Source organism: Telmatherina bonti, assembly GCF_933228915.1.
Source record: "Telmatherina bonti genome assembly, chromosome: 1".
NCBI lineage: Eukaryota > Metazoa > Chordata > Actinopteri > Atheriniformes > Telmatherinidae > Telmatherina > Telmatherina bonti.
The window spans coordinates 27,478,129-27,489,553 of record NC_136619.1 but is presented as its reverse complement, the minus strand read 5'-3'; the positions used below and the strand labels follow the sequence as shown (position 1 = coordinate 27,489,553).

The window sequence follows — 11,425 nt, the reverse complement described above, 5'->3', positions numbered from 1 at the left end:
AAAAGGCTGAATTGCAACAGCATCCAGCTGCTGGTTGTTAGCTCAGCTGCAGCTGGGGCCGCCTGACTATGATGCATGAAGCTGTGGCTGGATACAGTGATTGTTCCCTCTACAGCTGCAGGTTTGAGTCAATCTATGGTGCAATTGATATATTAAATGTAGGAAAATGTGTACCTACGGTGCTTCAAAATGATAACCATTACTAACACACAAGAGGAGCTCAGTGTAATATTTTCTGTTAAATGCTCCTCAATTAGTAAAACATCACAGCACACAGTTAGCGACTGCATGTTATTACAGTAATTAAGAACGTGTCACAGCCTGACAACAAAAGTGGATACACAATTAAAGCAACATAATGGTCTTGTTAACCTAAAGTTATAACCACAGCCACAGTTAAAAAGAGCTGGTGGATTAGCTCTTCCAGTTTTCTTTTCAAACTCCTGTCATTAATACATTGGAGACAACAGTATCAAACAGCTCAGCCTCTTACTGCAAGTTTAAGGTACTGTAAACTATTGTGAGGTGATGCAAAACTTGGATACCAAAGTATTGCAACATAAAGAAAACATTGCTGCGAGTTAACTTTAATGCAGCAGTGGCTGTTGAAAATTTTAATCAGATATGTGAAGGCACTGACAAACAAAACAAACACAAAAAGCAACACATCTTGGGACTTTTTTTTTTAAGTTTTGTTTTTATGTTAGTCTATGAGAAAAACTAATATTTTATCTAAACACCTAATGAATAGACTGATCGGTAAAAATCCAACACATATCCTCTCCTTTCTATCTGCTAAGACCTTGTGTCTCCTTTCACCCCCCATTTCTGACAAGTTACCTTTCTCCTTGTCGAGTGGTGGCAGGATGCTGTTGTCTCGACAGACCTTGAAGTAGATCTCCTGCTCGACACCGTCAGGAATGGCACCCTGTGGGATAATTATGCTGACACCTGTCTCAATGGAGCTCAGAACGCCACCGTTACAGTTGAAGACACCACGAGCTGTTGCAACCACCGTGTGGCCCTCGTCCTCATCTTCGTCATCATCCAGGGCACTGGGGCTGGAAGACAGATACATTCACTCTGACACAACCAAAGGAAAAGCACTGGTTTAAACTTGACTGACTGAGTTTGTTACCTCACAGGGATGGCTTTGGGCACAGCGTTGACGTTGTTCTGCTGGTATTTGGAGCGATGGTCCATGGTACGTGTGAAAGTGTCCAGGCCACTGTCATGGTCTGCATTTTGTGACTGTGGAGGCATCTGGGTCTTCACTGGACTGGCGCTCCGGCCCTTTTCCAAACAAAATAGTGTGAAACAATGTGGGCCTTCAGAGATTTGTGCATGTCAGCAATAAGTAAGACCTTTGACTGTAGTTTGGTTGAACTGGTGGTAAAAAAAATAAAGGTTTTAATAGGCTTGATTTACATTAAAATGAATAGTTAACACCTGTTGGTGTTTCAGCAAGATCAGCAGGAAAAAGAAGAGAGGACTGAGTGGAGAAATTTCCAAACCAGATGTTCTTTTTTTCCTCTGAGGATTAAAACTGAAGACAACATTTACACTGACAGCATCTTTCTTCTATTCGAGCTTAACGTTACAACATACCTTTACAGCATTACAAATCTAATTGACATGTATGAGTTCTGGACAAACTTTGCTTACCTTTGGAGCGATCTCAGGCTTGTCATTGGGCAATAGGTTGTGGTTAAATTTGGGGCTATCAAACATGCGTGCAAAAGGCCTGGCAGATGTGGTGTAGGGCTTAGGAGCAAAGCGGTTGTAGCTGGATGGAGCCCCGGTGGTGGGAACCGTCTTTGGAGGCTGTTCACTTGTGCCATTAACTGGAGACTTCTCAGGGAAACTCTTGTGAGGCAGAAAGTTGGTGTGGACAGTGTCCTCTCGGGCAGGAGGCTTAGCTGTAGAAGAACCACATAGGTCAGCGTGTATCACTAAACAGCCATGTGGATCAATGTTGTGCCTTGAAGGAAATCAAACACGTTTTGACATAGGACAGAATCTTGAGTATTCTTGGACATTTTACCTTCAGGTGAGGGTTTAGGCAGTGTGGCTGGTGGCAGAGATGGTGTCACCTGGGGAACTGGTTCATATTTTTTCTCCACTGGACTTGGTTTGTCCATTGACTCTGTCCTGTAACATAAGATCATAAGACCAAAGTTAAGATTAAAGTAGAAATGATAAAGATATAAAACCATTAACTGGGATAAAATATGGACTAATCGTGTAAACCTGCAGAAGGAAAAGGCAAAGATATCCCAACAAACACTGCATAGGCATGTCAGGAGAACTGAGCATCACCTGGGGAAACTGTGACTTGTTTGTGCTTGTAACTGGGGTTTGCCAGTGCCAGCTTGAAGTCTGTCAAGGTAAGACAGCTGCTTCCTGTAGTAGTCCTCATCTTCATCAGGGTTGTAATGGTTGGAACGTACAATGTCATCGGTTACCTTGGACTGTGGCTTCTGCGGCTCTGGAGCTCTGGGTTGGTGTAACAGGGAAAAAAGGGAACACAAAGCAGATGTTAAGTAAAACAGGACATAAAAAGTTTATGATGAGATTGTAGCTTATGCAAGTAAAATATACCATGACAGTAGTGTAACTGAAGGCTCACCTAAAGGTCTTCTCTTGATCAAGGTTGCTCAGAGAATTTGCTTTAGGGATTACTCCCCCTGCTTTTAAGGGTAATTCAGCTGCCTAAAGTAGTAAAAACAGAACAAAAGATCAGGAGGACACAAACTATGAATGTTCTCTTAAAGCAATATGGTGTTAAATACTAATAAAATACAAGTACAAAATATAAATAAAATACAAGTAAATTTCAAAAGTGTGAACTTAATCATGTAAAAAGCCAAATACCCTGTTTCCAGATAAATCTCCTGCATCTCTGGCTCGATCCATGGACACAGAGCGCTTGTTCTCAAACATCTTGACCCTTGTCAGAACCGACTGTGGCCGCATAGCGGGGTCATCCTCCTGACGGTCGTCTCTGTCAGATGCAGTTTTTGAAGCATCTGCAGGGGAAGGTGAGGGGGTTTCTGCTTTAGGGGGAGGTGTGAGGCTGGTTTCAGAGTTCACAGGAGCAACGTCATACTGCTGCAGTTTGTAGCCTTTCTGTTGCGATGTTGGCCCCTGGTTATACGTGGCTCGCTGGGCAGCTGGTTCTGGGGAGCGAGCAGCTGGGGGGTAAGTGCTCAGGTGAGAATCTTGGTTGTAGTGCAGATCGGACCCTGGAGAAGGGGGTGGAGGTTCATCGAAACGAACAGGTGCTTGACCTGTTGGTTTACCGTAACGAGGCCGTCCCTCAAATCCTGTTTGAGGTGGAGGCTCATCATAGCGTAGAGGGGGGGTGTACTGGGTGTCAAGGGCGTCACCGTAAGGCAGACGGAGATCATAGGCCTGGGAATTGGCAGAAGAGTGTGGCTGGCTGTAGGGGTTCCACTGCTGCTGGTCATAGTGAGGCACGCTGTTCTCGTAGGGTGGGTTATGATCATAGTTACGGTACTTTGCTTCTGGGAAACCCCCTCCACTGCTGACATCATACCGGCTGGGTGGATGGTCGTAATCTCTGTATGGCTGCTGGTCAGGGTGATAGGCCTGCTGTGGGCTGTAAGTCACAGGCTTCATGCTGTTACTGATTCTCCCCATGTTTTCTGTGCCAAAGGGATCCTTCTGAAACATCTACCAAACAAATACACAACAGAAGAAAAATATTAAGAACGGTACAGACTCCTTATAAAATTGTTAGACAAACTTAAAAAAAAAAAAAAGAAAAAAAAAAACTGGACACACAAAAATGAGTTAGAGAAGGAAACAATAAAACAAGTCCATGAAATTAATAGCAGAAGAGGAAACAGGAGAGAAAGACCTGAAATAGAGAAACTGAGAGGGCGGGATTACTAGTCAGTCAGAATATATTTGAGACCCAAAAGACATTGCAGCACAGCCAAAGGTTGCAGCCTGAAAACATCACGATGTACCACTGCGACGGCAAATTAAATGCTGAAATTTGAAACAAAGACAAAAAAGAAAAAGCATTTCAAGCTACAACAAAAAAGTGGGATCAATTTTTCTTTGTCCCTGAAGATGTAATCTAGAAAATGTAGCATGAGAGCCTTTACTGGAAACCTGCTTAAAAATATTTTTGATGCATAGTTTGTGGTTTTCTTCAGACATGACACATGCCAGTCTACATGTGCATTCCCAAAAAATGTCACCCACTATCTTGGTGCAACTGTTAATAAACAAATATCCACAATAATAGTTTACAAGACAAGCACTTGTTGTACAGACACCAAAATAAGACTTAAAGTAGTTTTATTTGAGAAGTAACCATAAACTAACCATCCACATCTCATTAACATCTGCTTCAGTGTTAGATGACCAGATGTTATATGCAGCTACATGTATGGCAATAAAGAGATAAATTGTCTGGAAAGTGAATGGCTACTTTTACAAGGATATGATCTATTCAGTCTGCACTGATAAACGAAAAACCAGATATGCTTCTAGTAGTTAACAAGAAAAGAGGCAAACATGTTGCAGCCATGCAAAGAGGATAAGCAACAGTGAGAGCTGCATGATTTCCAATGCTCCTCAACATACAGGCATATCAGCGCAGCCCCCATCTCCAAGCCCACTGTTGTTTACCATAAGTTGCCGGCAAATACACACAAAACACACATCTCTGTCTCTTCTGAGCAGCACTGTGGTCAGCAGACATGCAGGGCATAAAGGAGACAGAGAGAGAGAAGCGCGGCAGTAGGAAATAGGTAGACAGGCAGCAAGTAGCACAGAAGATCAGCTGGATCAGACCGAGCTGAGCCGAGCCGAGCCGAGCCAGGTCACGAAGCATCCAATGATGACCAGATGGATACCTTGGGTTCTGAACTGGCCAGTCCAGTCTGTAGAGGTTCTGGTGTGATGCTCTGAGGGGCTAGCTCAGGGGTAGGCCTCCTAAGTGAGCCAGCCTCTGGGATGGGGCTTGGCTTGCTGTAAGGAGCTGCAGAGGCCTCATCAGGGCTCAGAGCCCCTACAGTTTTTACTGTAACGTCGACAGCAGGGGGCACTGCCTCAGCCAGGGGCTCAGGCTGCTGGGAGATGCTAGGGGTGGCTGCGGCATCTGCTTTCTGTGAAGTGGTTCAGAAATGTTTAATAACACGCGTTGACACACTATGGTGCAGTTCTAACAAGTGCTACCACCTTCTCCACCCCTCTACAACGGTCTGCTCCTCATCTGTAACTGCAACCTACACTGTACAAACAACCCCGCTCCACTTTAAACAATAGCTGGACCAAAGTCATGTGAGGGTTAGGAATTAGCAGCAGGACAAGATTCCATTGTTGGAGAATACTAATATGATTTTAATTCTACGGTTACAGTACAGTAAGTCGTTCTTTCCCCTTTTAAAGTTCATTAACACATCATTGGACGACAACGCTTTGATTTGGATATCAACACTGCCAATCGAGTATTGATGAATACATTTCACAAGTACACTGGATTAACACTGGCACTTCCAACATGCACATTATACTTTCTGGTGTCGTATTATCATTGTCCCAATTATAAGTAGAACAAGTGCACATAGGTGAGTATTGGTAAAGACACAAACAAACATACGTGTTTTTTCCTTCCCATGACATTAGCAACGATCAGACTGCTAAGACAGCTTGTGTTAGTACAGAGTACAACAGTAACAGTAAAACTTGTCAAGATCTCCTCTTTTTCAAAAGTGAAAAATAAAATAAACAACACACACTAACAAACATCAATCAGTGAAGACACAGGAATAAATAGATAAAATAAATATTGTAATAAATCTGCATATATATATTATATATATATTTATATATCTTACGATAAATACCTGACCAAAGAGGTTTGCACTTTCTCACTGATACTGTTTGGTAATAGATAAGACAGAGTAACTGTAAAAAGAAAGAAGTGCCTTCAATAGCGCCTCCAGAAAACCCTTCTAACGCACACCACGTCCTCCAGACAACAGGGGAGACGTACAGCTCTCAGAAACGCTACCTGCTGCGGCGCTGGTGCCTTGAACCCAGCTGGGTCGATGCGGTTCAAGGGGTCTGGTTGCACAGTGTGTGGGAAGCCAGCATAGCCGGGAGGCTCCTGCATGACAGGTGGGTCCTCACGGACAGGTTCAGAGGAGCGGGTGATGGCTGGCTCCGTAGGTGGACCCACATCGTCATTCAGCGTTTCATCCAGCTCCTGGTCAGTGTAAGCTCCTCCCTCTGTGTCCGTGTCTTCATAGTCAGAGGTGTGGCGACTGTCAGTGCTGTACATGGAATACTCGCTACCTGGTGCCGACAGGTAGGAAAGTCGGTCGTCATGGATGTCCAGGTCATCGTCAGCTGCTCCATCGGCCTAAGATTTAAAAAGAAAAAAATCCCCAGAATAAAATGAGAGAGGAAGTAAGATGCAACTAGAAACCAGTCTAAACTGCTGCTTGTGTGTGTTAGTGCTCACCTTGCCTTCTGAAACCCACACCAGCTGGTTCTGTTGCTGCTGGATAATATCTTTCAGTGCTCCAAACCAACCGTCATTCATGCTGTTTAAATTAATGGTTGCTGAATGCACAAAGAACGGAAGGCAAAAAATAAATTCTCCAGTGTCAAATGAATAAATATTATGAGTTAAGTCAAATTATGTCATCTATTACATCACAAATAAAGGCTCATTTCAGGCATTCACTTTGATCTATAAAGGATCTGGCACTTTAAAATGCTTCAGGTATAAAAAAAAAAAATAACTCTGGCCAGATAAAGAAAATTGTGAGGTTAATTGGCAAAGGTTTTCATTTTATAACATCATTAAGCGTTTCATATGTTAACACAACTCGGAAATGTAAGAAAGAAATAAAACAGCAGAGGTAAACATTTATCTCATTGCCTGTTGGGGACTTGGAAAAAGGATTCTGAGCAGTATTTTGGTGCAAAGTGTAAAGACTGAATGTGAGAAAAGAAAAGTTCTCTAAGGCCTATCAATCTCTCGTCAACAAGGGTTACTGAGGTTACAGCACAATCCCTGACAGGGAGTGTGTGCCTAGAAAGGGACCAGGGGGCTTCCTCAACAAGCCTGTAAGGATAGAACAGGGCCAGGCATATCAAGTCCAGAGTGGCAGCAACCTCTAACACTGCAGTCTTAAACTGTCAGTTGCATGCAAAACAGGGCTGCCCCCCAAAGAATTGTCGAGCTGTCTTGTAAGGGTCCTGGCTCAGCTGTTTTTAAGTTGACGTGCTGACATCGACCCCTCAGAATCTCCCAGCAAAAAGTGCCACAGACCACATGACATATGAATTTAGGATTTCCAGAAAGCCCACAGTTCTTTCTTCTAAACTCCAAAAGAGCATTGCTTCTTCATTTTAATGGCAAGAATCTGGTGATACAATATGTATCACAATACAATATACAATAGACAATACAATATATTGCCATATATCAAGATACTATAAGCAAGACAATATATTGCAATTTTTCTTTACTCGTAGTAAACACTGACTGCCGTTGCAAGCTTGACATCAGCTTACTGAATAGGAACAGAGGATCTACATTTAACTGCAGAATAAATAAATAACACTGATCTTTATGTCCAAGGTGAATAAAGAAATAATCAGTAAAGATCGGTTGTTTAATAAAATCGATACAATGCTTGTGAATATTGATATCATATAGTCACACAAAATTTAGCACTATTTTGATATCAGTATTTTCTTACACCCCTTCTTCATATCCACTCTTCTATATTAAAGTGTGAAATGTATGAGAGGCAGTCGTGAATTAGGATGCAACTGGTAACAAAAAAGAGCAAGTACAACAACTCAATGTTTTGGTCCAAGGTGCTGCTGATACAGAAAATACTGGTTTAGGAAAAAGCCTTAGTATGAAACATGCCCCTTCCACTGGTGAAATTACTCACTGGTGAAGAGGTGGTGGTTGTTCTTTCTTAATTTGAGGGCTCTTTCATAAAGCTTCCTTGCACTCTTCCTAGAATCTGGGCAGAGGCGAGTCCTCATGTTCTTCACACCCTGCTTGGTGTCTGGGTTGAGAAACACGACGATTGGATACCACTGGGCGTAGTTCAGGCGGTCCACTGCATTAGGGGTAATGTCCAGTACTGCATGTTTGTCCTTCATGTGCAGACAACAAGAAATGCATGTGTTGTTTATTGTTGACATAATGAGCTTTCAACACCCATAAGCATTAAGATAAGACATGTTAAACATGCAGTACTTTCATTTCAATAAAATTAATTTATTTCTTTCAACATTTTGAATGCAGCAAATCTTGGGCTTAGCTAACTGATTTGTTTTTTTCTTAATGACCCTGAAATTAATGACTGGCAAGGTTGAGGTATCAGTAGTGCTGAGGAATGCAACACACCAGAGGGCAGCAGTGAGTTATGAATAATACAACGCTGTTACCATCGTTTTATGACCAAAAAAAATCCATCAAAAGATGCTTGCATTTCGGTAGTATTTATGTGCATTTAGTTTCACTCACTCTGTCAATGATCTGTTTAATGGTGTGTAGGCGAATGATGCCAGAGCTTTTCTGGTCAGTTCCAGCATCCCTTGGTTCGCTCTCTACGAGAAACAAATGGACAGTCACTGCATCACATCAACACAAGAGACCAACACCAATAAACGCAGGCTGTGCCCCAATTAGACATCTTTGTAGCGTGCAGTTGTCGACTCCCATAAATAGAGCAGTTAAATACAGAACAATAATCTCTGTATAGGAGAGGACAAGTGTACGTTTATTTAAAAAAAAAACAAAAAAAAAACAAAAAAAAAAAAAACGGCCAAATAATACATACGAAATGAGGACAGCAGCCAATTCATGCAAACAGTCATTAGGTATTTTGGGTGGGATTAGGGAATGAAAGTCAGTGTTTAATTAAATATGTGTGTGCAAATTGCAGTGTAAATTGCAGTGCAGGAAAATGTGTTATGTGAGGAACATTGACATTAAATATGCACATACAAGAGCAGGAGGGATTAATGAGAGTACGGTGTCATTGTAAAACCTCTGGGATTTAAGCAAGGATGTGAAGAGGGGTTTACAATTCAAACAAAGATAAGCAATGGTTTCCTGCCTAGAAACACAAGGTTCAAAAGAGGACAGTCATTTCACTGGGATGTTCAGTATAGTAAGGACTCAAACACATCATGAGGCTTGACTTAATTTCTAATAGGATCTGGAATCTGGAAACACTTGTCATAGCACAAAAATATAGCCATGCACGCAGAGGTTCAAGCATATGCAGCAATATTTAACAGTAAACAGAGGGAGAAATTGTTTTTCTGCAACTTTTTTTTTTGTTTTTAAACTAAAAGAAATATTAGTATTCCATCACAGCTTTAAAATGATGATGGAGATATACAAAAAAAGTCATACTGACAGCTCATCTTATGATCTGTCATCAAAACTGAAAATATCACCACACAACTGTAGTGCAAACTCGAAGTCCTCTGTCGTCTGAAACATGGTCCCATAAAACAACAAATTATGATCACAAACTATTTTTCCTATCTTATTGTTGTGCACTTACTTGAACCCAATTTACTGTGCCCATGGTGTCACTAACACGCACACACATAGATTTTTTTTTTTTTTTTTTCATATGAGCGTCACCATAGTTACTGTATGTCCATTTTCAATAATCATTCAGCCTCAGTTTATGACAGAAATCTGCATTCTATTCAGGTTTATTTACCCATCATTGTACATTTTAATAGTATCCAGAAGTATATAGATGGGTGTATAGATATCATTTACAATATTGGGTCACTTAATAATAAAGATTCAAAGGGTGAGCAGATGTCAGCTAAAAAAGAAGCCTCATGTTAATGTTATATTGATCATATTTGGTTTATCATTAAGGTTCATTTTATTTATACACAAATAGCATGGGGAAACAATGCTAATTTTGTAATGGTTGTCATTCATTACTCCATTTATTTGATAACAACTGCTGGATGGTCAGTCTTTCAAAGACCATGACCCTCACCTTGGTCTCTGTTACAAGTTACTTTTGCACAGCTCGACATGCAGCCTTGCTGTTGTCATTATATATGATGAAGTCTGTATTAAGAAGGGGAATAGCACTGAATTTAATGCAACAAATTTCTATGCAGAAAAATATATTTTTTTTCCAATTTGTTTGTTCACATTAATTTACACTGGCTAATCTCCAGTAAGGACAAGAGAAGATATCATAATGACACACAAGCACATAGATACTCGAACTACTCAGAGTGTAGAACAACAGACAGAAGTTCATTCTTTACATAAGTCACAGTTTCATTATATCCTAAACATGCACAATCCCACAGACAAAATGCTTGTTGATCAATGCTGACATCTTGCCAAAAGTCTTCATAAGTAGATTTTTTTTTTTTTCCCAGCCTTAAACTGATTTATTTTCACTGTTACAATACATAACAGTTAGTCTCATTTAGAGTGCAATTCAATTTTAGGACAAGACTTCCTTCCCACAAAAGTCTCAAATTCATCTCAGTGTCTGTGGAACATTGGCTGTGTGTCAGTATGATATTACATTTCTCAAGTCTCATGTTTCCATTAAATTTTGCTTGTTGTCATCCCAGGGTTGCAATGAGAAGTGAGTTCAAGATTTGATAACTAAATTAAATTTTGTGCTACCCCCTGTATGCATTAACCAAGCAATGGCTGTTGCTGAAACATAAAAAGAATAGGGAAACTAGCCACCAAACACTTTTATATAGATTATCTGCCATTCACTGAGTGAAATAAAACAAATAAAATCTGATTCACTAAGTGACATACTTTCCCCTCCTTGTTGTTGCTGTGTTTCTGAAAAGAAAATACAGTCACATAAACATCACTGGAGTTGTGCAAATAAACATCAAGGAATGGAAACACTTTATTTATGGGTGTGTACTGAATGTGTTTTCGGCTGCTTTGGCATGTGTGGTTGTGCACTTCAAGTTACTGAAAGTATTAAAATGAAAACCACATATTTAAGACGCTCGCAATTTCACAATATAAGAGGAGGTGGGTGAAGATTAAAATTAAAAAGAATATTCAGTGCAGTGTTTGAAGTCTGGAAAAGAAAATGAACAAGGAAAAAACTAACAAGACAACTTGACTGACCTGAACAAAAAAGTTCTAATATAAACAGAGACTATCTAACAGTAGTTGTAGTTTAGTGAAGTTGTACTGAGAGACACATGAAGAACAATTTTTTATTGGGTTTTAAACCTATAACTTGTCCCAAACAACATTTTGGTGAAATATGAATCTGTTAAGAAAAAAAGATAAAAGGAAATATTAAGTACCAGGATATAATGTCTCCATTCCTTCATGGCTAAATTTTAGAAGTAGGAAGGACCCTAATATTCACTT

At 40.5% G+C, this 11,425-nt stretch overlaps 1 protein-coding gene across 1 annotated transcript in view; it reads right to left on the bottom strand.

The window, feature by feature from the left end:
* Positions 1-11,425, bottom strand: part of tjp1a (tight junction protein 1a) — a gene marked incomplete at its 3' end in the record, with an annotated part of 50,730 nt that overhangs the window by 2,729 nt on the left and 36,576 nt on the right. Inside the window, exons 16-28 of the mRNA XM_079264289.1 lie at positions 10,847-10,873; positions 8,540-8,622; positions 7,956-8,166; positions 6,506-6,606; positions 6,053-6,403; positions 4,893-5,144; positions 2,875-3,696; positions 2,630-2,712; positions 2,320-2,496; positions 2,045-2,151; positions 1,666-1,919; positions 1,139-1,293; positions 841-1,061 (exon numbers count right to left, since the gene is read on the bottom strand). Coding sequence (XP_079120415.1) covers positions 841-1,061; positions 1,139-1,293; positions 1,666-1,919; positions 2,045-2,151; positions 2,320-2,496; positions 2,630-2,712; positions 2,875-3,696; positions 4,893-5,144; positions 6,053-6,403; positions 6,506-6,606; positions 7,956-8,166; positions 8,540-8,622; positions 10,847-10,873 — 2,844 coding nt within the window. The remainder of the gene's footprint in view (positions 1-840; positions 1,062-1,138; positions 1,294-1,665; positions 1,920-2,044; positions 2,152-2,319; positions 2,497-2,629; positions 2,713-2,874; positions 3,697-4,892; positions 5,145-6,052; positions 6,404-6,505; positions 6,607-7,955; positions 8,167-8,539; positions 8,623-10,846; positions 10,874-11,425) is intronic.